At 45.8% G+C, this 26,921-nt stretch overlaps 2 protein-coding genes across 5 annotated transcripts; both read left to right on the forward strand.

Moving 5' to 3' along the window:
- The first annotated feature begins 100 nt into the window (after positions 1 to 100).
- On the forward strand, positions 101 to 20,180 carry SLC25A43 (solute carrier family 25 member 43). 3 transcript variants are annotated; one of them, XR_004389984.1, is made up of 6 exons: positions 114 to 480; positions 3,365 to 3,606; positions 4,603 to 4,775; positions 16,713 to 16,847; positions 17,863 to 18,378; positions 20,010 to 20,180. XR_004389984.1 is itself a non-coding variant. In XM_030498129.1 (5 exons), exons 1-5 carry the CDS (start codon positions 209 to 211, stop codon positions 18,037 to 18,039), a joined length of 999 nt encoding a protein of 332 aa, XP_030353989.1. In that variant the 5' UTR covers positions 101 to 208; the 3' UTR covers positions 18,040 to 18,975. The 3 variants fall into 3 exon arrangements, 2 of the variants coding, with proteins under 2 accessions (XP_030353989.1, XP_030353990.1); XM_030498129.1 differs by lacking the exon at positions 20,010 to 20,180 and having other exon boundaries at positions 101 to 480; positions 17,863 to 18,975; XM_030498130.2 differs by lacking the exon at positions 20,010 to 20,180 and having other exon boundaries at positions 17,962 to 18,975.
- Positions 20,008 to 22,849, forward strand: SLC25A5 (solute carrier family 25 member 5). Of its 2 annotated transcripts, XM_032920175.1 has the most exons (5): positions 20,008 to 20,076; positions 20,826 to 21,014; positions 21,104 to 21,590; positions 21,707 to 21,847; positions 22,454 to 22,849. In XM_032920175.1, the coding sequence occupies exons 1-5, from the start codon at positions 20,041 to 20,043 to the stop codon at positions 22,609 to 22,611; spliced, it is 1,011 nt and encodes a 336-aa protein (XP_032776066.1). In that variant the 5' UTR covers positions 20,008 to 20,040; the 3' UTR covers positions 22,612 to 22,849. The 2 variants fall into 2 exon arrangements, with proteins under 2 accessions (XP_032776066.1, XP_030353986.1); XM_030498126.1 differs by lacking the exon at positions 20,008 to 20,076 and having other exon boundaries at positions 20,090 to 21,014.
- The last annotated feature ends 4,072 nt before the right edge of the window (positions 22,850 to 26,921 follow it).

Below are 26,921 nucleotides of genomic sequence, written 5' to 3' on the forward strand. Positions count from 1 at the left end.
CTGTACAAGCCGGACCGGGCCTGTCTTTCCCTTCCGCCTCCAGACAGACGGACAGCGCGCTCGGGGCGGGGCCTCGCCTCACCGCGCCCGAGCTGCCGGCACCGCCCCCCGCGCTGGCCGCGCCCGCCGGGCCGGGCCGGGCGCCGCCGCCGCGCCGAGCGGAGCGGCTCCGCCGCGGTCCGGTCCGGTCCGGTGCGGCCCGCTGGCCATGGCCACCTGGCGGCGGGACGCGCGAGTGACGGCCGTGCAGCGGCTGGGCTGCGCCGCGCTGGCGGGCGCGGTGAGCCTCAGCCTGACGGCGCCGCTGGAGCTGCTGACGGTGCTGGCGCAGGTGGGCACCTGGCACTGCCGGCGGGGGCTGCGCCGCGCCGGGCCGAGCCTCTGCCGCGCCGAGGGCGTGCGGGCGCTCTGGAAGGGGAACCTCACCGCATGCCTGCGCCTCTTCCCCTACAGCGCGCTGCAGCTCGCCGCCTCCCGCCGGTAAGCGAGCGGCCCCGGCCCGGGCCGGGAGGGGTCTCCGCGGGGAGGGCTGCGACCTCCCGCCTTTCGTTGCTGTTGCAGAAGAGGGGGTGGAAAAGGGAGAGCTTCGTCCGTAGGGGCTCTTAGGTATCTCTGTCAGAAGGGTGGCTAACCAGTTGTGTGTCCTCTCACCCCAGAGGTGCGTACTCCGGGTAATAACTTGTTTAGTTTATTCAGCACGTAGCAATTCTTAGGGCCTGGTAATACGCCAGCAATTGCTTATAAAGTCATAAGTGTTCTTCAAAAGGTGAAAGGTGGATAGTCTGTTAAATCTCTTGTGTGCAGCCGCATTCCTTCAGAAATGAAGTTACAGTCACAACTGCGACGGAGACGGCTGCTCTTTGCAACAATTTATTCTATTTGTTTATATGCTCTCAAGTATTTATATTGTCTCTATTAAAAAAAATAACAAAACTATTATTTAAATCTTCTTACCAGTTATGCAGGGGCTGTTATGCAAATTTTTTTTGGTTTGAAGTTGATATGTAGCATTACTTGCTTTTAAGACCTTGTTTTCAATAATACACAGACAAATTGGGGTAAACACTGGAAGGAATGCAGCAGGATCAACATGGAGCAGTGCTGGCTGAGCTCTGCCAATCCGTGCTGTTTCCTAGGATTCCCTTTTGCTGCCGGTATCTCTCAGTCTGTGAAAGGAGTGCCTGACTGTTGGCACGCACCAGCATGTTTTGCCACTTCTTGTTTTGTTTTGTTTTGAATTCAGGCCAGCTGTGTGTACGGAATGCACTTGACATTTCTGCCCAGCTGGGCGATGGGTTATTCCGGTTGGTGGGCCGTGCTGGGTGGGGAGAAGCGTGGTCTCAGCCTGTGCTGGCCAATCCGGCGCGCTGCGGCTCTCACCCAGGCTGACGCTGCGGGTTTGTCGTTCAGCTGCCGGAGCAGGAGTTGTCCTCCCCGCTCTGCCAGCGCCTCTCGGGAAGTGACAGATGAAGCGACCTTGGAACTGGGCAGCTTCATTGTGTCCTTCTGCCTGTAATGTGTGTGGTGGTCAAACAAGGGAGGGGGCATCGTGGCAGTAGGAGGGCAGAAACAGTGATATAAAGTTCCCAGAAGAGCCAGGGTGTTGTACCTGTGTAAACAGTTGATCTTGAGCAAAATAGCTAACTTTATTTATTCAGCTTGAAACAGTGTAGATCCTTCACAAGGATATAGTTTATCTCTGGTTTGCACTGGGTGTTCTTTTTTGTCCTACAAATGGAAGTAGGCTACCAGAAAATTAAATAAAAGCTGCCTAAGCATATTTCTTCATATATTATTTGTGGATTGGGGAGGGGGGGGGGCTGTATTTTCTAGTGGGAAAATGGTGTATATAAAGGCAGGAAACAAAAAGAGAAATGCTGCATGGTAACTTACATGGCTGCACTCCCTCTGTGGTTACTGTGCACATACTCGCTCTTTCCGTGGCAGTTTTCAGTGTTATCTGGGTAGAGCCCAGAGACAGCCCAGCAGCCTCCCTGCGCATCTGTGCACACACAGGAAAATCTGGCTGTGTTGCTTTAGGGGCTGTACAAGACACGAAGGAAAAGAGAAGTTTACGTCCTTTCGCTTCTGCTTGGCTAGTCTTTCTGTGCTGGGCTGTCTCCAGGGCACGAGACAAGTAGATGCAGGGATCTGTCATGCAGTAGAAAGAAAATGCATGATTATGTGATGAAAAAACATCAACTGAGCAAGCAATGACTTGTAAATATTGCAAATTATTTTGGTTTGGACATGGTAACACTGTGTTCTTTAAATGTAAGTCTGCTGTTTAGGCAGTTTAGTTAATGCTTCTAAAATAGAATGATAAGTTTCTTTACCTCCAGCTAAGATTGTCCTCTCAAGTCTTTTTACTTGTTTCTTGCTGCCCCCAATGACACTTCTCCCTGATGTAGGAGTGCTCTGTGTACACAGGGAAGTCCTTCCGGGTGTCACAAATGTGTGAGTTGTAGGTTGGCCTTTAAAACTCTGTGCTTCAATTTCAAGATTTCAGATTTAGATTTAACCTCCTGAGCGTGATAGTGCCATGACATGTCTTCTCTAATGAAGTATCCCTGTGGACCTTTCTGTCCCAACGTAAGCAACAGAGAAAGGTTCGGTTGTTCTCAGAAGGCCTGTGATGACGTTATCTATGTATTTCTTCATACATAATAGCTTCGACTGGGTGTTTGTACCAATGTCTCTGATGATCAGACAATTTCTTGCAGACATGCTTTACGTCATGATAACTTTGATCCTGTGGATGGAAATATAAATGAGGATTCTGTGGTCAAAAATGACTTTAAAATTCTCTTACAAAGCAAACAAATTCTATCTTTGAAGGTTTTTTTCATTGTTGGATTGGTGCTCTGGACCTCCAGCACAGCACCACAGCTCGAGGTATGTGAGCTTAGTCTGTGCTGAGAAGTGCGGTGCAGGTAGAGCTAGGCAAGCTGCCTCTGAAAAAGCTCTTTCAGGTACTGGAAGTATTTTAGCTCAGTAAAATCAAAGCAGATTGCATTTGTAGAATTATATATTCCAGTCCCTGACTTAGTTACTAACTGTAACTTTTTCATTTCTGCACTTCTATGCAGCGTGGACTTACACAAGTTCTCTTTGGGCTCTGAGGCATGTTTTTTGGACTGCTTATGTTTGCCCACTCACATATTCTGTTTCACAGGGGTTCTGATGCTTGTGTGGGGTTATATATAGCAAGGTCTTAGGTGAAATACATGTTAAAGTTTCGAGTCCTGCTGCTGAAGGGGCTTGTGGGCAGAAGAACAATTACATCAAGAATAATCTACCTTAATTTTTCATGTATTGTGTTCGTACTGTCACTAACAGTACCTCTTTTATGTGTTTACTCTAGACTTGTTATACTTTTCACGGATGAGTTGGGTCACATTTCCCACTGGAGAGCCATCATGGCAGGAAGCCTGGCTGGCATGGTTGCAACCATCGTGACTTACCCCACGGATGTGATTAAAACAAGGCTCATTGTGCAGAACCGACTGGAACCATCTTATGAAGGAATTATTCATGCTTTTTATAAAATTTATCACCAAGAAGGACTCCTTGCACTCTACCGTGGCGTTTCACCAGCTATATTAGGTAAAATAACAATGGGGAAAGATCACCCCATTGCACATGGTTTAGTGCACCTACGTAGTGTGTTCGTTTGCTCACTTGTTTTCAAAAACAAATAGTAATGTTTTTCTGTAGCCTTCTACAGAAAGGTTTGCAAGGCACAACAATAGCGATTGCTGCAGCTTTATTATTTCAAATCATGATCAAGTACATAGCATTTTATTTATGGTTAAGTATTCTACAAAATACTCTTTTCCTTCTTTTATAGATGATCTAGTTGTTCTCCGATGCAAGATTTACACCATTCAACTCTTAAAATAAATAAATACACACACAGAGTGTTCCTAATTCCTGTCTATGTGTGAGAGTGTCTCCCTGGCTGTTCAGTGAAACCAGTATGAGCAGTAATGTATAACTGATGTGGAAAGTGATGATTAGTGATATTCTCTCTTTATATGAAATGACTTCTTAATTTTTTTACCCTCCATAGCTTTTAAAAATGCCATTTAACTTTGAGTCCACTTTTCCACAATATGACGTTATAAAATAATAATAATAAAAACAACAATAATGTATAATTCCATTATAAAATTGATGAGACCATGAAACAAACAAAAGAGGACAGAAGTATCCCTGATCAGCTTGACTGAAGAGGCCACTCCGTGTACCTGTACAGCTGCCAGGGTTGGGTTGGACTGGAGAAAGAGCTTGTCCCAAAAGAGAAACCTGGTGAAAGAGCTGACCTGTCATGAGACTAAGGCAGTTAATAATTCTGACAACATATGCATTTTAATATGTAAATATATGACCCTATCAGCACATCTAGATGCTACAATATGGGTGTTTGGTGGTAAGCCTGTGCCTAAAAAGTAAAGTTCTTCAAAAATATTGATTGGGTTTGAGCAATGTGGGGTCCAAACTGTCAGCAAACTCATCCTATCTTTCTAGGTTATGTGATGAGCAGCTCTGTTTTCTTAGTGTACAGTGTGTTGCTATAAACCTGTCTGGTTTGCTTTCTAGGTGCTGTCCCATTTTCTGCTGGCTCATTCTTTGTTTACATCAATCTGGACAAAATCTGGCAAGAACCCATCGTTCATTTCACTCCTCTTCAGAACTTCATAAATGGCTGTGTAGCAGCTGCTGTGGCACAGACACTTTCCTTCCCCTTCGAGACTGTCAAGAGGAAGATGCAGGTACAGAGCATTCATGTTACTAGTACTTGGTTACAGGTTTCGTTGCAGGCACTTTGGACAAGACTAGCCAGATGACCATGAGTGCCACCGTATTTCTCTTACCATTAGGCTACAGAGACTTTCTTTTAGATTGATTGTGTTTTAATTTGAGTTTGGTTTGGTTTGGTTTAAGTCTGAAAATCATTGTTACAAGTGTGTTGTTATACTTTTAAGATGGGCTCAAGTACTATCATGGGATATATGTATGCTCTCAGGGTCTGTGTCTTCAGCTTTATTTAATTTCTTTTTCATAGCAATTCCATTAAATTCTCACAGTTCATAATCGGAAAACCTTCAGTCAAATGCAGGAATTCAGTCCCTTTAGTGGTAGGCAGGATGAGTAAGATCCATGTCATTTTCAAAGCCTTTGTGTTGCCATTTATGCCTGACTTAGTACTGGCAGTCACAAGAAACTTGCACAGCAGGTATTAAGTCTGAAGGGTCAGAACTATCCTTTTCTTATTTCTAACTCTTCTTGTCAACAAGTCACTTCCCAGTTGCTGGTGCTGCTGCTTTCCTGGAACATCAGCAACATGAGAGTTACTATATCATTTTATATTATGTTGCTGATCCTTTCTCCTGGAAGTTTACTAGCAATGATCTAAAAAACCCAAACAAAGAACAAAACCCCCCAAAACAAACAAACAAAAACCCAAAACAACCACACACACAGAGCTTCCATCTCACTGACATAATTCATTTGATGCTGTTGACTTTTCGTTAAAATTTCATCAGTAGAGTGTCAGTGAATAGCTGTCATCATCTGGTGGCTCTCTGGCTGGAGCATATCAGTTTGTTCTTTCAGCCTAGTTCATGGGACTGCAGATTTATGGGAAACTTTTGTGATCTTATTAAAATCAAAACAAACAAAAGCTAACAAAAAAACCCCAAAACACAACAACCCAAAAAAACCCAGTCATTCAGTGTGGCAACATTATATAGGTCCCTGTCCCCTTCATCAAGTAAGGCCTGGTTGGTAAATCGCAAGCTAGCAAAAGGTCAGTGAAACTGTCAATTGCCCTCTCCTGCTCCCCAGGTTCCCTTTTTCAGACAGGGTTCAGATCCAGTGGCACAGGAGGCTCAGTTGCACTCTCTCAATCTTGAAACAGAGGACCTCAGCTGGAGAAGTAATGTCTTTTATTAGATCAGCTCGTGTGTCCAGAAGTGAAGCTTTAAGCTGAGCCCTTTCATCAGGTATCTCATAAAATGTCTCAGGTGAAAAAGAGATTGTCAACATGAAAATTTGATTGTTTTTTCCAGCTGTTTCAGTGGGTCTAAGAAAACCAGTTGCTCCTTACAAGTCCTCTTTTTCTTTATATCCTTAAGCTCACACCAATACTGTTGCCCTAAAAAATAAAGAAATTAATTTGTTGTTCTGTTTCCCCTTTAATATTTTCTGTCAGTGTATCAGTTAGTGGAACATTCAGTTTTTGTAATCACTTCAAAAGTAACTTTCATTTGTAACTGGTGTGATATTAAGTTCTGTGTCAAGCTTTGTCTTGACAGGCAAGTAAAGAAGCAGAACAGGCCCATCTTTCATTTTCCTGCCACTAGGCTGTACTCTTTCACCAAAAGGATGCTTAAAACATCTGATTGGCACTTCTAGAAATAAGAAGGGAACTGGATTTATTGTCTAAATATGTAGGAAGTGGATATGCTAAAAATAGTTCGGGTGGAAAAAGGCCCAACAACAGAGAGGACCTTTTTTCTCATAGGTGCATTGAAATGGCTGAATAGTGATTTTCCAAGCTTAGGGAAACACCTCCTGTTCGGTGATTTATTCTGAAGGCATGGGAGAAGGCAAAGGTGTTTCAGAAGAACTAGCTGCCTATGTGTGAAAGCCCATAATTTGTTTGGTTCCTGAACATAAGTCACAGAGGCTTTTCCAAAAAAAAGAGCTGTTAATCACACTCAAGCCGATACTAAGACGAACTCATGTAAAATCATCCAAGAGGTTTGTTTTTCACAGTTAGCACCAGGGTATGGCCCAGCTTTGGAGGGATCATTTCTGCTTTGTGCTTACTTGCTGGCCTGTTCAGTTTGCAGGGTGGTGGTCAGAAGAGAGAAATGTCTAGGACATCACCAGAAAAGATGTCGTGCAAAGGGACCTAGAAAGGGGGAGAATAAAGAAGGGAAAAAATAGCTTCCGGACATTTTAGCATTCTGTAGGAAAAAGGGGAGCAGATATTTCCAATCGCAGTTTTTCTCAGACGTCGTATTCTGATCAGCCTCCATTCAGTGATTCAACTTTCTAGCTGGTGGAAAGAGGAGAGTACCAAATCCTTGGCTGCCCCCAGGGCTGCTGTGAGTGCTCTGCAGTGTGTGTAGGGAAATACTGGCTTTGTTTTGAAGCAGTGAACACTGGTTTCATCTATGAAGAGGAACCCAGCACATTGCAGAGGTCAGCATCAGATTCCTTTTCCTTCCCTTCTGTCCCACTGATCTGACATAGGTAGTATCTTGCCAGAGATAACTTTTCCAGTGAACCCATTGGTGGTGGGGAACCAGGGAGTTGTAAGGTGGTCTCAGGAGCTTCAAAAACTGAAAAACTAGGACATAAGCTGTCTTCTGATTCTGTGATGGAGTACAAGCCTGAGACCAGAACATCCAGTTCAGACCTGACATGCTAGGCAGTCTTGGAAGAGTTAGCTCCATCTATCTTCTCATCTAGCCAATGCTTGAACTGTTCTCACAGGGAGGAAGGATAAGGTTAATCTCAGTTGTAATAATGTTGATTCATCCTTTCTCATTTTACATCTCTGAATCCTACACTTCTGACATTGGCAGCTTCTGTCACTGACATCTGTGGGAGTAGGAATTGTCAGTGAACGATTCTTCCTCTGTGTTTTGGTGATGATTTTGATATCAGATTTGCTCTGTAACCATGGCTTCTTCCCCCTCTGCTATTAGAATTATCTTTATCATGTTTAGGGTGGGTTTTTTTTAACAAAGATGCTGTGTTTGCTGAATATACTTGAATGTTTTTCTTATAAGAAATGTTAATTAATATGAGTGAGTCTTACTGAATATGTGAGTCCTCCATGTCCTGCTTATCCTAATTTTATTCCTTTATCTTCCTTTTTTCACTTTGCTCCTGATGGGCATGTTAGAGAATTAAGAGGTACTGTATGCATGTTTCAGCATGGAAATATGGCTTTTGTTGTGCATCTGTAGAAGGGGGTTAGTGAAAGAAAGGGTTATTCAGAGGCATATCTATATCAAATGCTTTCCCGACTCACTCTTGTGCTACATCAGTTTCTGAACAAAGACTTACTGATCTTTATTTATATCTTTGACTGTTATTCTTGGCTTTCCTTCCTTACCTCATAATCCTTGTAATATCATATTCTTTGTTAGATCCAGTATTTAAGAAATATTAAAGTACTGTACTTTTACCTTGCAGAGTTGCATACAAGAACACTTTATTTATTCTTTTACCTTAACCAGGGCAATACCTGCCTATGAATGAGCCTGGGTCTAAGGGAAGCACTGATAATATGTTTCCACTTCCCACATCATCTTTTTTGCCTATGATGTCCTTCCTAAGTGCATATTGGACTGAGCTTTGGCATTTCAGTATGGGAAGATTAATATAGAGCTGTTGCATGCCATACGGAAGATTATTATTAGAATGACACTGATCCCAGGCTATGTGTAGAATTGAAAACCTGCAAACATGGAAACAGTCAGAGCAAATGTAATACCCAAGTTTGGCACTTCCCTCTGTGCACATGAGCCCCAGAGGTAGGCTCAGATACCCCTGGCTGGCACTTCTCAGCCTTCCTTCCAAATTAACCTGTGACTTCAGTAGTTTTGTTAGAGAAAATGCACAAAGATGACCCTGAAGTTTCACAGATACTCCGTCGATGTACGGTTACTCCTCCTGCTTACATGAACAAACTTTGCGTGGTTTGCACAAGTTCGGTCCTGTCCCCGTATTTTGATGGTATGATTTGTTTTAATTTGTTTGACTAAAACTTGTTGGAAACTCTCCTTTATCATTAAATGCTCCTAAGGTATAGCTTTACCATCAACTCCTTGTAATATAAAATAAGCATACTTTTAGTATACTGCAGGATTCAACACAGTCATGGTGTTGACTGCACAGCATCCTCAAGTTGTGAGGACATCTCTCTGGGGAAAGCATTGCTCAGTAGTGATCTTTCTGTTTTAAAATCCAGGCTTTGAATTCCCTCCACTGCCATAAGCAAACAGACTCACTGTTCTTGGGTAGTGTAGACTGTTGCCATGCATTACCCATGAAGTGGCCTCTTTTCAGTGGCAAAAGTGAATCAGTTAGGCCTCAGCTGCCTATAACTCTGCAATGTATTTTGGGGGTTTTGTCAGAGGGGTTGTTTTTTTTTGGTTCTTTGGATTTGTAAAATCTGTTGTAAATGGTGTAAATGCTATGATTTCTTAGTAACCTGGAGAAAACTAAGCAGTCATTCCCTTCATGAGGTAGCCTGTTCAAAGTAAATGCAATCTTGTGCCCCACTGGCACATTTCTAGTCTGAAGTCAGTTAAAGGAGATACAGAAGTCTCTTTTTAAGCAGTACTGTTATTCAAGTATTTATTTAAAAATCATCCGCTGTGTTCCTCGCATGGTAAAAGTCAGTCTAGCAAGAACCCTGTGGCTGGGTTATAAACAAAGCTTTGGAAAGGAAAATGCTACATGTTCTTTAGAACATCTTCCTGCTGAAATGAGGAGATAGTGCTCCTGTGTTGCTTAAACATGAGTAATTTGCAAAGAGCGCTCTGTTATTGGAGATGGCCACTGGTGCTGGCATGGCAGTCTCTGAAAGCTCTCAAGCTGTGGTGTCACTGCTGTTTGTCAGATCTGTGTTCTTGTCAGCTGGGAATATGAAAGTTACTGGAGTCATGACCCTGTTTAAAAATAAGAAATGCTTTTTGGGTCATGTGGTTCACACGACATCTCAAAAGCATACGTGCTCTGAGACTTTGTGCAGGGAGACCCTTTAATAGTGAACAGCATGGGAGCCTGAGCCTTGAAAATTTCAGAGGTTGAGCCGTTTGACCACAGACTGGCAAATTCCATAGTGTGGAAGCAAATGAGCTTCTAGCCTGATTTCTTGTGGAAGTAAAGCTTCTATAGTTGCTAGCTGTCTGTCCCGGTAAATTTTGATCCTGCTGTCCAACTTCAGCTGAAGTTGACAGAGGAGTGGAGGTTTCAGCAGCAGTAACTTCCTTCAAGTCTTGTGAAAACAAGTGCACAGATTGAGACGACTCTCCAAGAGTAGTTCACCTGAGGGGGAGGCTGCAGTGCAAGTTGTGTTCTTAATTCTCCCTATGATCTCACACTCCCTTTCTTCTTGCTGTTGCCATTCAGGCATCAGCCAGGATCCCATGCCCTGGGTGGTACTTATTAGTGAATAGGTAATGCATGTCATTCTGGGTTTGATAAATCCCTTCCTTCCTTCTCTTTTTTCCCTGTGCCTAAATGCTTTGAGCTACCAGCAATTTCTATTGTTTTGTTGATGTTGCTATAAAGATATTTTGTACCACTTTCTCAGGCTGTTGCAGAATAGTGCCCTACTGCTTTGGGAAGTACTTGGTCCAGTAAATAGTTGAGACAATGCCTGGAAAAAGGTATTGAGCGTAACACGGGCTTTGCATTCTGTAACAGCTTAGATCGGCTTCAGTGCATCTGAACCAACCTCAGAAGCATTGCCCTTAGATCTCCAGACTTTCACAGGAGAGAATCACGAAGATTGCCTGCCTTGTGAAGCTGAAACACTGGACAGAGCCAGTGGAAAGCATGGATAAGAGGGAAAAATCATAAATCAAGAACCGGAAGCAGAACTGGGCTGATCTACAGCCAGGTCTGCCTTGTGACAGCTCGTGTTGTGCCTAGTAGTCTTTAACCCTGTTCATCCAAGGAGCTGTGGTGCTAAGTATGTAATACTCGCTCTAAGGTGGATTACAGCAGTAGCTTAGCGCTGCAGCATAGTAGTCTGCCAAAGAAAAGTAGGAAAACACACTGTACCTGTCTGAAGTGCAGGAGGTCTGCGGGAGGGCAGAATGCAGTTCTCTCTGAATGATTTTTTTCCAGACACCGAAGTGGCCACCATGGCCCCAGTCCTAGACTATAGTGCCAGCTGAGCACAGCCATCGGCCTCCTATAGCCTCCACAGCCCTTGATCAGCGTAGTGGGAGTGAGAGCTCTTTAATCTGCTTTGGGGCAAATGAGATGGGTTAACTCAGCCCACCTTTTTAAACTCAATAAGCTCGCCCAGCTGACAGCCTGACATGGGTTAGGGTGTGCTGCTGTGCACACAAGTGCTGCAGCTGTAATTTTCAGCAGGGAGACAGTAATGTCTCCAGAGTGACAGCTATCACTGTCACCTCTAACATGAGTACTTTTGACCAGTTACACAGGAGAGCCTTGTATCCATTTGTCTGCGCTTAGAATGATGTGCCTGTGACATGTAAGGCAATTGATTATGCAAAATATTCCATAAACAGGAGCTAAAACTTCGTGGTCACTCTTCTTTTATGTATTTTTTTGATTTGGTGTAATTCCTTACCTCATCTACATAAGGCCAATGGAAAGATAACCTCTGTAAAGTCACAGTCCTGTAAAATGTTAATTTTCTCCTCAGTGCTTACACAGACAGCAGGAGATCCTAGTGTTGCTATTCACTGTGTGAAGTGTGGGGCCAAACTAGTCTGCCCAAAGGTTTGCATTAAATAAACCAGTGCTAATATGCATGAAAATGGTGCACCAGCTTGTAGGGATTGAGCTGAACCGCCGGGAGGCATTCAGAAACCATCCAGAGGTGCCCATGTAAAGGGTTTGCTCTACCTTGAGGAAAAAGGCCTCTGTGTTCCATAGCAAAGATTTTGTCATACCGCAGGTGTTAGCAGGGGAAGCTTAGCAGCAGAGGAGGGATTCTGCAACCTGCCATGAAGCCTCAGGGTACAACAGCCTGGCAATAACACATTTCAAGCCAAAAGTCAAACTTCTGAGAAAGCCGTGAACAGTTTGGCTCATTTGGTGCCACTGATCTCAGAAAGATGAGATGCTTTGGCCCCAGTTCAGGTACAGAGGAAAGGACAACATGTTCCTGGAGTGCAGGAAGCTGGAGGTCAGCTGTGCTGCAGTGCTGCTTTGGAACCCGTTGCCTCCTGATAGCCTGTCATTGTTACCTTCCTACATACCTGGATACCTTTGGGTGGACTTTAGCCAGGGGTGAAATCAGCTTTATCAAACCACTGACACAAAAACGACTACCAAGTAAGACTGTCCTCCAGGAAGAAGGAGTGATTAGCCCAAGTGAATACATGCTTTTCCCCCCAATATTAATACTTATTTACATTTTAATCCTTTCTTATGAATGGAATTAAATACTCTTTCAAGCATTCAGCCTTCACTTGAGCAAAATTTCTGTTGACTGTTAGTGGCATTAGCTTGAATGAAAACTGCAGTCCTTGTCCTTCAGTTTCCTTTGAACTACAGTTACACTTGCCTGTTGAATGTGTCCTTATTAACCCAGACTGCAAAGACTTCTTATTTTAGCTTCCAGATTAAGAATGTGAACTCTTGAACTGTGTTGTAAAGTGCCTTCCTGTACTCTTTTTTTTTAATTGATCAGAAGTGTAGGACACCTCAATCTGTTGAAAATACATAAATAAGCCATTTTACTGTATCTACTATCAGGGTAGCATACCACCTATGGCAGCTATTCACTGTGAGTTGATCTTTCATACACTGTGTCAACAGTACTGCATGCTTAAAAAATAAATAAGAAACCCTGGTACCAACAACCTTTAGAATCAGGGAATTTGGAGAAAGTACATGAATTGAGAGGGAAGTGTTTCCAAATAGTCTCTGATACACGTAAATTCACATAGCTGCAAACCGAAGTGTCCTAAAGTGCAGGTGGGAATTTTTAATCTGCACGGGGCTCAGGCTCAAGCGGCCTCACCCTGGGCTGGTGGTCTCTGCTTGGTCCCTGTATGGCTGCTCTGAGCCTTGGGAAGATTCAAGTGATTGATCTTTTGATGAGCATGGTTCCCACTGCAGCTGTAGTGAACTATATCAATCCTTCAGTCCTAGGAGGATCAGAGGGACTGGGGGAGGTCATTGGAGGGGAAACCATTATAGGGGTCTGTGAGATTAGTTCCCAAAATGTTGTTCTGGCAGTCACCTCGTAATGGAGACAATGGGAGAGATGGTGTCTAAAGAGTCTTCAGGTAACAATTAACTTCAGTTTTATCATGATACTTCACACTTGTTTAAATAATCTGTTTATATAAAAAAGTGAGTGCAGGTAATTGTGGTTTTGGGGTTTTTTTATACCCATCTCTCTGTAGGGTTTCGATTGTAGAAATAGAACAGTTCTAACTTTGCGGATGTATCGCTGACTTAGTAGACTTGGTGGCCTCTGGATACTGAAAAATGGTGTTTGTGAGAGAGCAGATAGAGCTGATTCTGCATTTGATGTGCTTTAATCATTTAGAGAAGCCATCATCCATCAGAGGTAAAAAGATTAGCAATTTAGTCCCATTACCACTATGACTAACAACTTGGCACTCTTGGCAGCGCAGTGAGCTGTACTGTATCTCCAGCATCTCCAGCCTTCTGCAGCATGAGACAGCCTTAACTGAGGGGAGGTGGGCAGGAAGTTTTTAGAAATGTTCGTAACAAACAGTTTTCCATGCAGCAGCCCATAGTGTCAAGGGGCGTCAAAAGAAAGGAATTCAAGCTGTTTTGAGGGTGTGTGGTGTGCAATGTCTGTCAAACCTGATATTTTTGGTATGAGATTAGCTGTTTGAATTGTGTGTTGTAGTAGGTTTCTGCAAAAAAGGTAGAGAAACTAGTTTGATCTGGTTTTTTGTTCCATTTTCTGGCTCCGGTGCCATAGGGCGCTTGCAAGGGTTGCACTGTTGTAGACATGCTTAGATGCTGCAGAACCACCCACAGCTATTTTTTTCTTTTCATTAAAAACAGTGCTAGATGAAACACTTTCCTATTTTTTCTTTCATTTATACATTTTAACTTTGTTTAGATGTGTTCCAAAATACTGAAGTTTTAGCTACACACTGATAGAGTTTTCAGGTTTCCTTTTGCAGTAGGTGATTCTGAGATTCTGTGGATAGTTGTTACTGAAATGGTGTGTATAAGGTCCTAGAAACATAGGTGTAGCAGAAAGACTGGCAAAGCGAACTGCACCCCTCAGACTGAAGCCTTGAAAATGTCTGTAACTGTGGTGAATGTTACTATAAATAATCTTTCAGTAAATCTCTTTAAGAGGTCAATGTCTGTGGGCAAATTAGAAATCTGGGGTTTGAATTACCTGTTCCTTTTTGACTATCTTCTGGATGTATTTACTGCATGCAGAATCTTACTGAAACCTGCAGCGTGCTTGTGGCCCGTCTTGGTGTTGTAGGCAGGAGAAATGTCATCAAAACCCTTTGACATGTGTCTTTGCAAGGTATACAGTAATGAAGGGGATTAAGTCAAACTTATGCAGTTAATTCTGGCAGGTCATGCCCTGCCTAACCACAAAGGGACTTAAAAAGGAGGGGAATTGCATGTTAACAGCATTCCTGCTTTCCTGAAGCATTTTAGAAACCTGTCCCTCTTCACTGCTTGGCTGTCTATTACTTCCTTTTCCAAAAAAAGCTCGTAGAAACTGGCTAATAGTCCAGAAAGCAGAACAGGGTTTTGAATCCAAGTCTCCTATAGCTGCTGTTCTAAGCATCGCTGGTGCTAATATCACTATTCTTAGTGGGACTGGTCCCTGAAGTCTCAGTTGCAGCACTCAACATCTTCTGCAGTACAGTCCTGAGAGTCTTTATGCAGTGGTTTCTCAAGTACTATGGGTTAAGGCTTGAAAAGTTATTTCTCTCCTTGTCACTGTTGGACTTAGCTATTGCTTTTTAAACCCATACATCCCTTGAGAAACAGAGCCAAGCAGACAGCTGAGCTTCCTTCTAGCAATGAGCGTAAGTGAAGATGTACATGACCCTTGGCTATCATGCTACTTCTGTTACCTTGAACTACCTGCAGAGGCAGGGCTTGTAATATTGTAAAATCACAACAGTTAAATCCCATAATGTCTGCCTCTCTGCATCCTAAAACAGGAAGCTGTGGGAGCTTGCACCACAGTTAGGAAACAGCTGTAGCCCCATGTAGTTAGCAAGGCCAACAAAGACATAAAGGGGACAAGCAAGTAGAGCAGTTGAAATACTTTCTCCCCCACAAATGTGATCCCTCTCTTACAAATCAGGTATGCTATTGAGAAAGTTCAGAGAGAAGCAAATGCTTCTGTTCTCTCCTGCTTAAAGTGTAAAACACCATGGATTAAATCCTCAGCCCTACTCTTTTCTGGGGTAAAAGGGCTAGGACATATTAAAGGAAATCCAGAAGACAACAAATTAAGATGTAGTGGAAGCCTATTGCCTTCTTTCTCAGTGCAGACAGCTGCTTTCCCAAAATCACCTCCCAAAATCCTGTCCATATAGGAAACCACATGGTTTTACCTGTTACCTGCCATCAAAAGTATTTCACGTGCATTTCAACCATGCACAAAAAAAAAGTGAGGAAAAAATCGTGATATGTTACTTTTTTGTAGCTAAAGAAAACCATGCAGTTAGTGTGGGGAGTGTTTAGGGCTTGGGGTTTTTTGTTAGCTTCTATATTTTAGCAGTAAACTTGCCAGTAATGGAAGAGGATGCAACAGCATTAAAACTATTTGATGAGCAACTTCCCTTGTTTACTTGGAGTATGAGTTTTAATCTGTTTCCATTTCCAGCATCTAAGTTGCCAAGTATTTTAAATGTTATAGCTGAGGCATCTAGAAAATGTCATCACCACTTGCTGATTTATAGGAGGCTTGTTATAGGCTTAGCAGCTCTGAGAAGCTGTAGGTTAGTCTGGCCAAGGAGGGAAAAAATGCTCCACCACATGGTGTTCCAGATCAATGATGGGATAATGATACCCGTATTCACCAGTCAGTGAACTGTACAAGTCCCGTTTTTATCAAACTTCTGCCCTGTGGTGGTCAGCTTGTACATCCAAGTGATCAGCCTGTGTGCTGGGGTCCCCACACACTCCGACTGAGAAGTGCCATTTGCCATGTGTTTGAGTGAAACCCTGATTTGCCGATGCAGAATAAACCCATGGCTGCATGTGCACAGATGGATGAGGATGGGATTATTCAAGGTCAGGTTATCCTGTCTGTGCTAACACAGTAGGAGATTAATGAAGGAAGGATTTTCCTGTTAAAAATGACAGGCTACACTTCTTCTATGTGCACAAATGCTGTCTGTACTGCTGTTGGAAATGTAGCTGCAGTCCTTCAGGATGCTCCCAGGCTAACTTTAACCAGTCTGGATCAACTGACCACGTAGCAAAGATAACAGGAGCACAGGCATCAACTGCTCACCTACAGCCCTTCATGGACTTCAGTTTCCGCTGTGCTGCTGCTACTCAACCCATAGTACAGTTACCCTTCTCACTGCCGTGTAGATGCAGCCGCAGCAGCCAGTGTCGAGTCCCCACGCTCTTCTGGTTTGATCAGAATTACAGGAAGGCAGCGTGGCATCTGGGGCCAGCCCCAAGCTTCCCCCTCACAGGTGCTCCCCTGCCAGTGATCTCAAACACCTTATTTCAGTAGTGACATGGCACAAAAGGAAGTGCTGTGTGAAATTACTGCTCTCTTTCTCTTTTATACCTATCAGAGAATGAATTCCTCCCCTTTTTAGTTTTACTTCAAGGCAAAATAGCTGACTCTTGGGTTGATGGAGGAATCCAGATCAGTCTGTTGAAATCTGGCATTAAGTATTCCTTATGTACCAGAATGGAGAAAATGATTTTAATTACTTTGGTTTTCCTTTGCTTGTTCTAAACCCCCCTGGGTGTCTCTTGAACAGGCCCAGAGTCCTTGGCTTCCCCACTATGGAGCAGTTGATGTCTATTTTACTGGCATGGCTGACTGCTTCCGGCAGACTGTGAAGAACAAAGGTGTGCTTGGACTGTGGAGCGGCCTCACACCCAGTCTGCTCAAGGTAAGGTCTTGCTTTCATCCTGAAGTAATCAAGACACACGTTTGGGAAGTTGGGGTTTTAAAGCTTATGATATGCCTCTGTACTTGTCGGCAGTTTAATAGGTGACAGGTATAACCTCAGGCAGGTTATAAACTAGCTTTGGAATTCAGTTTGGGTCATATTTCCCCCAGTGTAAGCTTGGCTTCTAGATGTCACTACTTTCAAGTTCATTTGCATGTCCTCAGAGAAGGGAGTGCTGCTAACACACAAGGTAGGCTACAGATGGGGGATTGCAAATGATCCTCTTACAACAGCTAAACAAGTTTTACTTCTCAGGTGAGCTCCAGTAATTTGTCATGTTGTCCTAAGCTGTAAATAAAATTGCACTTGTGTAAGCCATTTCCCCAGAAGTCAAAAGTAGTACTTTGGATCAGCTGGTTAATGCATGTGTATTGGTTACTACAGCCCTTGCTGAGTTGAAGCCATAAAATAAAGCATGGTAGCTTAAACAGAAGGTAATTTATTTTACATAAATACATTTTATAGTGCTGTGGTGAGGATTACCTACACAGAGCACTACGGGTCAGCTAATGAGTGGTAATTGAGTGACAGTGTGATTGATTGTAATGGCCTGCATGCGCCTGGCCCTACCTTGGCTGGTTTAAAGCCACATGGCACCAGAGCTGCTGATTCTGCATGAGCCAAAAGAAGAAAATTGTACACTCTGCTTATATGTAGAATAAATCCCACATTTCCTACCGGGATTTGCTGAGGTTGTTTAGGATTTGCTTAGGTATTTGACAAATTGTGATAGGCTAGCACAGACATTGTTCCTCACAAATTTGTTTTAATTAGTTATGTACCAATAATAAACTCCTACTTTTAGCATGCTGCAGGTGCCAGCCTAGTTTCAGGTGAGAGTGACTATATAAATGAGCACAGTTCTGTTAGCAGATCTAAGCTAAAAATGCTACTAGTGAGTCTAATATTGCCTCTTTTTTAATCTTATGTTGCTTTTTTTTGATTATTTTATCAGATTGTCCCATACTTCGGTGTTATGTTTAGCACCTTTGAGTTCTGCAAGCGGGTCTGTCTGTACAGAAATGGTTATATTGAATCTCCTTTAAATTACAAGTTAACCCCTGGCGTGGACCAGAGTTTACGGCCACAAGAACTGAGAGAATTGAAGCGCCTCCGGAGGGAAAATTTTTGAGCCAAGGAAATCAGCTCTTGAAAACTGACATCAGAGTGTCCATTGCAGATACACACACTGCCTTTTTTGAGGAACTTTGGAAGACAGACATGCTCAGCTACAGGTACCAGCGTTTCAGCAGACTGCATGATTTTAGTACCATGAATGACTAAATCTTGTCTCTCATTTGCTGAACGGACACAAGCAATATGAATAGCAAGCATAGACTGAAGAGGAGAGGTGCAACTACTGTGAAAACACTGTGCTATTGGAACTTGAAATTACGTTACTCTAGGTGCTTTACAATACAGAACAGCCATTTTGAGATAAAACCACTTGCAGAACGGCGAGATAACTGAGGTGAGAGTATAGATGGTATCTTAAAAATAGTAAGAAAATTCAAATGGATATTTTTTTAAGTAATCTGAAATACTGAGTTAGCCAAAAATTACAAATAGAATATATACAACATGCAAGAGTTTCTACTGAAATCTCTTCTTCTTTTGGTTTTTTTTTTTAGTGATACTGTGTAGATGTGGCATTCTGTGGATGCAGAATTAGTCTCAGTTCAGTCACACTCCAGAATTCCCTCTTCAGTTTTTGAGACTTAGTCAAGGATAATAAATTTTGAATGAATTTTTGGCTGAAAATGTGCTGCTGCAACTGTGTTTTTGCTAAGAGAGAATTGTAATGTGCAAACAAACTGTAATACTCTGGAATGACAATCTTGAAAACTTCAGTGCATACTAGAAAATCTCCTCCCCCTTCCTCCTGTGTTGTAACTGTGCATATGTGAATTGTTTCAGGCTTTGAAAAATAGTTTTACTGAAGCTCTCTATTTCCTGAAAAATTACAGTTCTTAAATGTGTTGGATATTTCAGAGCCATGAGCCTTGTCATGTTGTTTTGGTATTCTTAAAGCTCTATTTTTATATTAAACTACTTTTTAGTTCCTGTGCACAGACCCAGGCCTGCTTTGCTGCTCAGAACTTGCCAGCAGAATAGCGCTGTGCACACAAGTTGTGATTTTTCCAGTTTAGCTGCTGTGATCCAGGAGCCACAGATGGTTTCTGCAGATAGCAACCTCTCTGCAAGACCACTGGGTTATTGCCAGTGATGATGCAATTGACAGGCCCCTGAGCAGCCTAGTGAGCTTTTGGACAGTAAAAGATCATCTTGGTATTACAGCTGAGGACCTGCAGTATTGCTCCAGTTCCTTTGTAGAAAAACAGCTATGGAACAGCCCCATCCTAGCGCCTCCTGATAGAAAACCTTAAACCCTGTGTCCGCATGGGAAGGCTGTGACATGTCCCACCAGCCTCGGGCTGTGGCAACATGTGAATTACAGCAGCTGTGCTCCTGCCCTGGCTGCAGCAGCCTGGGCTCACACAGGAATTGCCTGCTGGTTTGTGTGTGGTTTTGTACTGTTTATGTCCCTGCTGGGTGGAAATAGGTAAATCTCAGAAACTGCTTGGTTAGAGCAGGTCACAGCGGGGTGAGGCACTGGAGATTGATGCAGGAACAGTCTGTGACTATGGAGAGAGATTTGCAGAAAGATTTGTGATAACTGCAAGGCCTGCCTTGCACCTAGAACTCAACGCTGAGGTACCCTACAGCTAAGGTCTTGCAGTATCTTTCTTAATGAGCTTGCTCAGTTCTGCTACAGTGATGCTCCATACTTGTTTTCTCCTCAGAGTAGAAATGCAAATGTTGATAGCAAAAATTAAGATGGTAGAGAGCAGACCTGGTGGCTCATGCATCACACTGAGGCTGTACATGCTTTTGGCTCTCTAATCAACCTGCCTAGTGACTGTGTTTATCAGTGCCTCAGTTTCCCCATCTGCACAATGCAGGTGACAATGCTGAGACTTATTTGAGATGTGTGAATAAGGAGATGTGACTTGTGTTGGGGAGGATCAGCTTTCCATAGAGTCCCCTCGCCTTGTCCAGGCATACCTGTATGTTTTTTGCTAACATTGTATTTCTACATAGATTTCAAAGATTGAGTGATGGGTGCGTGTGAATGTCTGATCAGCTCTTCAAACCTGCTAAGAGTCAAGTGAGTCAAAAAGGTACCTCTAATTTGTTTCGGATATGCTAATAACACCTTTGTATTGTAAGGTACTCCTAGGACTTATAAATCACTGACTAACCTTTTCTCAACCAAGCCTCTGCTTTGTATAATCACATCTGTGCAAGAGAAATCCCAAAAAGAGAACGCTAAGATATTTAAGACAGCGTTGGAACAAAGGGTTTTAGCAGTGGGTCACTGACGTGTAAAACAGTGTGTGACCACCAAGAACCAGTTGTCGCAGAGGCAGCTTTTGGAGTAGATGAGCTGTAGCTCAAGTGATGTTCGGGTGCGGTAGAGGTGGGAGGTGATGCATGGTGGGGTACAGGTCTGAGCACCTCCTCACAACTGAGCTCAGGGAATACATACGGTGCCTGGAGGTCCGTGACTCCCTGAGCATCCTGTGTGCAGGGGACAGCACCGGCAGGGTGTCGGGGTGGGGGCCCCCCAGGGCGGTAGCAGTACGAGAGTTCTCTCAGTGGGGGTCTGCCTGCCGGGCTGTCTCCTCGACGGCGCTCAGACGGTGCAGGGAGGCTCGGGGGGACCCAAGCCCCCGCCAGGGCAGCCCGGGCCGCGCTCCCGTGCCGGGCATCGGCGGTTCGCGCCGCACCGGCGGTTGCCACGCCAGCCCCGTCCCCCTCCCGCAGCCAATGGGTGGGCGGGACGCGGCGGCGCGAACCGCCCAACGTGTCCGCCGCCGCCCCTATATAAGGCGGCCATTTCATCCGCCGGCGCAGCGCCGCCTCTCGCCTCGCTTCACCTCGCCTCCCGCCGCCTCTCGCCTCGCTTCACCTCGGCTCCCACCGCCTCTCGCCATGACCGATGCGGCCCTGTCCTTCGCCAAGGATTTCCTCACCGGCGGGGTGGCGGCCGCCATCTCCAAGACCGCCGTCGCCCCTATCGAGAGGGTGAAGCTGCTGCTGCAGGTAAGGGCCGGGGCCGCCGCAAGAACGGGGGTGCCGGGGTCGGGGGTCCGCGGGCAGTGGCGCTGATGGCTGTGTCTCGCCCCCCGCAGGTGCAGCACGCCAGCAAGCAGCTCTCGGCCGACAAGCACTACAAGGGCATCATCGACTGTGTGGTGCGCATCCCCCGGGAGCAGGGCATCCTCTCCTTCTGGCGCGGCAACCTGGCCAATGTGATCCGGTACTTCCCCACCCAGGCCCTCAACTTTGCCTTCAAGGATAAGTACAAGGAGATCTTCCTGGGCGGTGTGGACAAGCGAACCCAGTTCTGGCGGTACTTCGCTGGTAACCTGGCTTCCGGGGGTGCTGCCGGCGCTACCTCCCTCTGCTTCGTCTACCCGCTTGACTTCGCCCGAACCCGCCTGGGAGCAGATGTGGGCAAAGCCAAGGCTGACCGGGAGTTCAGTGGGCTCGGCGACTGCCTCGTCAAAGTCTTCCGGTCAGATGGCCTCAGGGGCCTGTACCAGGGCTTCAATGTCTCTGTCCAGGGTATCATCATCTACAGAGCTGCCTACTTTGGCATCTACGACACTGTGAAGGGTAGGTTGACCTAAATGGCATGAAAAGGGAGATGCTGGACTGCAGCAGGCCTATGGTGAATTTCGGCAGGTGCTGGTGGCTCACCAGCTGTTCTCATCAAAACCTCTCTCCCACAGGCATGCTCCCAGACCCAAAGAACACCCACATCATTGTCAACTGGATGATCGCTCAGACCGTCACCGCTGTCGCTGGTTTCACATCATACCCTTTTGATACTGTCCGTCGTCGCATGATGATGCAGTCTGGCCGGAAAGGAGGTAAGTTTCTACCTCCTTGCGTAGAAAGTATCAGGCATCCCTGAATCAACAGTTGGTGGTGGGAGCTGAGGTGAAGGCAGAGTTGCCTGGCTTTCACCAAGCCGTGTAGATATCCTCACCCCTTGTAAGCTGGGGATGAGAGAGGGGCTGCAGAAGTGGATTTGAGGCGGTGCGCACGGATGGCTTGGTCTCCACAACATATCTGTGAGGTGGTGTGCACAAGTCAGGTATATGTTCAGTGGGTAGGAACAACAGAACTTGCCCAAGATGTTGCCAACTAGTGTCTCTGGGCCAAGAAGAGCCATCCCTGATAGCAGGCACAGCCTGGCTGATTATGCAGTAGCTTTTGGGTCTGGAAGTGTTGGTGTCGAAGCAAATAGTAGCTGCCTTCTGCTCGAACTGGTCCTTCCAGTGTCTCCTAGGGCTAATGTAGCAGCAGTGGATCTCCTGGGCAATCTTGTGCTCTTATGTCCTAATACTGGAGAAAGTCAGTCAAGAAATGGGACGGACTTGAGGTTATGAAGCTGGAGGATACCTTAGGCCATTTTGAACCTGGATGTTGTGTGTCATGGGCATCCAATTCCTAACACTGTCTATCTCCTGCAGCTGACATAATGTACACAGGCACCCTTGACTGCTGGCGGAAGATTGCCCGGGACGAGGGCTCCAAGGCATTTTTCAAAGGTGCATGGTCAAATGTACTTCGAGGAATGGGTGGTGCTTTTGTCTTAGTCCTATATGATGAAATCAAGAAGTACACATAAGTTGCTTTCTGTTATGAACTGGCATGTTGTTACATGTAGTCCACCACTGTTCACGGACTTGTTTGAAAACCATCTAGTTACTAAACAGTGATGGCTGATGTTTTTACAGGTTGGCATGGGGCAGGAGCAACTGCCTGCCCTGTCTTTATCAAATTATTCTCCCTGATGGGACTCACCATGGTTTCTATTTCAGTCACTCCTGCTTAAAGAGTACAAAGAAATAAAACTCTGAAACCAACTTTGCTCAACTCATGTTTGTTCTTGCAGCATGAGGGGGGTGGGAGTCTGCAGTGACTGTAGATAAGGAGGAAGAGGAACCACCTCCATCCTGCACACCTCGCTACCTGCTAACTGCCTCCAGCAGGTAAACACAGTGCTGGCTGCCAAGGAAGCTGTGCAGTGTTTCCTGCCCAGTGGAGGCCAGTGGTGTGGACTGGGATGGGGACTGGCAGCTCTGAAGGACTCAGACCCAGCTGATGTACCCTGGGACCCTCATGTGCTGGCTGTGTGCCACCAGTCCTACCTCAGGCCTGCCGGCTCCCCGAAGCTGATGAAACCTTGTTTTGAAGGTGCCAAGTGCCTAAGTCTTCTGCAAAGCACAGCCTTCCCCATGCTGCTGGATGCTTTGGAGGCTGGAAAAAGGTATTTGCTGCTGTCTGGAGGAGCAGAGCTGGCATCATGTACTCTGGCTTAGAAACTGAGCTACCTACTCGGGCATGTTAAAACCCAGCCGGAGAACCTAAGTGCAGGTAATTGCTGCTCTTCTGTGGAGCCCCTGGCTAGCTTTGCCCCCGCGTGGGATGTTGTGCTGTGGGGATATAGAGCTGGGCATAGCCAGCCAGCTCCTGAGGCAGGGCTGCTTGCCAGGCAGGGAGCCGCATCCCCAGCCTCATCCCTTACCCCTAGAAGTTAAGCTTGTCCCAGCCCCAAATTCTGGGGGAAGGGGGAGATTCCTTCATACTGCTGGGGCAATTTGAGGAAAACACTGCAAGACTGGGCAATGTGTGTGGCTTGGCCTTTACCCAAAGATCTCTGTGGGTCTGTGAGGCACCCCAGTGCAGCTGCCTGGTTTCCGACTGGGGAGCTGGGGTGGTGAGTGGATGGTCTGGTCCTCCGACCTTCGGATGAGTGAGTCTTCTTGCTGCCCCCATGCCTTTGGTCCTTTGGCTGTCCAGGCCTGCTCAAAGCAGTTGATCTCAATCACTGAAACCAATCTCAACCACTGTTGAGGCAGCTAAACAAGCCCTTGTGTTGCAAAGAGTAGTAGTTGTTTTTATTGCTGAAATCTAGGCGGAGCAGCTGGGCATGAGTGTGCAGCACTGTCCCACCGCAGGTGGTGTTGGCATGCTTGTGACCCTGTGCGTTCATGACGGGAGAGTGTCTGCATGTTGACATTGCCATGCTGTTGAGCCAAAAGCCTTTGCTGGTGCCTTTCAATTGCCCCTGGGTTCCTGGTGAGATCCCCCGCTGCCTGTGATCCATGGAGCAATGCCACACATGGTGGACAGCGTGCTGAGGAGCGCAGGCAGCAGCCTGACAGGGGGCTGTGCCATGGGGCAGCCTTACCAGGAGCCCTCACCTGCTGCACAAATGCCAGCTAATTAATGAAGGGCTCTTGGGTCTTACTGCCTCCTGCTACTAATGTTCTGGATTTCAAGGGCTGTTCTGAAATGCTGCTGGTTGCTGAGCATGGGGCATCCTTTCCTTTCTTCTGCAGTGGATGTGTGGCTGGCCCGTTGGCACAGAGGGGTAAGTGCATCATTTCTTCCTCCACACAGTGATGGGTGACTGAGGCACTAAGCCAGGCTATTGTGTTGGGCTGCAAAGGAGCCGAGTTGGGGGACATGTAAGTCCTCAGACCTACAGCATTTTGCACTGTGGGCTTGGGGTGCAGGGCTGGCACCGAGTGAAATGGGTTGTAGCTACCTACGCTAGTTAGTGCATTTGGGACTCAGGAAACAAGCACATGTTTCACAGCTATTTTTAGCTCTGGGGCATGGGAGATGAGGGGTAGAGCCCTCAATGGGTTTTCCTTGCACTCTGCTGCTGGGAGCACAGGCTGGCAGACCCCTCTGGCCTGGGGCTCCCATGGGATTTAACCTCCCCTTCCCAGCAGCTCCCCAGGAGCAGCTTTATCTGGGGAAGCAGGTTGGGGGTTCAGCTGCTGCTTTTGCCTGTCACAGGAGGACATCACAGAGGGATTAAGGACTTTGTTCATTGTGTGGAAACAGGCACAGGAAGGGGCCTGGTGCCAGCCAGTGGCAAGGCACTGAGACCCGGCTGTGCTGCCCTAAGATGGCAGAGTGGATTTTCCTTTTAAATACAATTCTCCCATGGGGAGTGCTGAACATCTCGTAATTCATGGTTTCCTCCCCAGGAGCCATGCCCAGCCTGGAGTACCGGCCCTGTTGCTGGCAGGGAAAGGTGGGCAAGCACCTGTATCACTGCTTTCATCTTGGTCCCTTGCCTGATGGCTGTAAATCCCTGGCTTAGGAGCTGTTGATACAGCATGGATGTACTTGGGATCGTATGGAACACTTGTCGGTGGCCGGGGCAGGTGGTGAGCAGCACTGGGTGTCTGGCCTTGTTCCTCGCCAGCTCTGTGCTGCTGGGACCTCGCTGCCTGGGCTGGAGGCTGTGGGACGAGCCTTCATGTGGAGTGCCAGGCAAGTCGAGGCAGGGGCAGCCACCCTCTTGCTAGCGGGATCTGGGAGGTGCTAATGGCAGCAGAGATGGGAACAGGGCTCTGGGACTTGCCCCATGTGCAGGAGTGATGGCTGAGCTTCCTTGCTCTCTCTGCTGGTGATGGGTGCAGGGCCAGGCAGTGACTGGGAGAACAGTGTGGGGCTTTTTTTGCAGGTTACGAGGAACAAGGCAGCACTGCTACTAATAGAGCTACTCTGACACAGTAATTCAGACTAGGTTCTTGTGAAGGCACCTGGAAACTGGGCTGGACTAAGCCATGAAACGCATAAGGGTAAGTCTGGCCATGTGTGGCATTTTTGGAATAGATTCTTTCTTCCATTTCAGTTTCACTCACTACTTTGCTTTGGAATACCTCTGCATCCAGACAAGTTCTTACATACAATATAGTGCTCATTTGCATAAACAAATCTATCGCTTGCCTGTATCTACAGATTTATAAAAACTAATGCTGGCTTTCAAGGTAACACAAAAGCTTGACTTTTCTTTGGTCTGAACACTGCTGCAGATTACCCAGTTGCTGCCAGGATGTGGGAAACTGCAGAACGGTTTTATCTATAATAATATACATTTAATCAAGCATTTGAACTGCCCCTGCTTCCTGTTGATACAGTCAGCTAACATCTTTTAGTTCATTTAGATCTAGAAATGAAAAACCCAACTTGATTTAAATTGTTGTGAACTAGATCTGGGCCGGGTAAGAAATACTTACTTAATAATGTATTGGATCAGAGTCTCTGTGTTGGAGATGTTTCAGCTGCTGACTGCATAACTAGAGTGTGTTAAAAGTATCTCAGGGACTGCCAGTGGACAAACTACATACTCCCCTTTGTGACTGGGTCCCTGAGCAAGTCCTGAGCCATCTAGGCAGATCTTCAATGACAGGCATGAAACCCACCGAACATGGCCTGGTCTAAAAGCCAGAAAGGAGCGCTTGTACTGTGAACACTGCCTCTAGGCTCGAGGTGCGCAGGTGAGGAAGTTGATGGCAGTTGGTAATGGTTACTGTGGACAACTTGTGCTGAGCTCTGCGCTCCCCAAATTTCCTTTGTGCTTCAAAAACCTGCAGAGATAGCCTGAGCCCCCCCTGGCAGCCCCTTCACAGCCCACATCAGCTGAAGCCCTGTGTTTTGTCACTCCCAACCTTAACCCTACCTGTAAATCAGACTTTCCCTGAGCTTTTGTCTGGGTGTCACTTGAAGTGGGACTGTACTTCATCCTTTATGACAACTGGAGACTGAAGTCTGCATCCCAGCAGGCCTCGCAGGGTTCAATACCCATTTTCAAATTTCAGTCTTTGACTCCTGCTTGGAAAAAACTTCCTAATTTAGAAACCAACCTGTGGTTATTCGGTGCTTGGGCAGCTCCCAGAGGAAACTGGAGGCCTTCACCTGGCTGGACTCTGCTACCACACTTGGAAAAGGTGTTCGTGTGACGAAGTTGTACCCACTCATTGCTCCTGCCCTTCCCAAGTCCTGCACACCACCTCATAACTGCTTAACTGAAGAGCCTCTGGAGACAGGCTTCTGGAAATAGGCTTCAGATTAGCAGATGATCAAGCAGTGAACAAGATCAGCACTGCTCAGGTTAACGTAACACACTTACCC

This window comes from Strigops habroptila, chromosome 9, assembly GCF_004027225.2.
Source record: "Strigops habroptila isolate Jane chromosome 9, bStrHab1.2.pri, whole genome shotgun sequence".
Taxonomy (NCBI): domain Eukaryota; kingdom Metazoa; phylum Chordata; class Aves; order Psittaciformes; family Psittacidae; genus Strigops; species Strigops habroptila.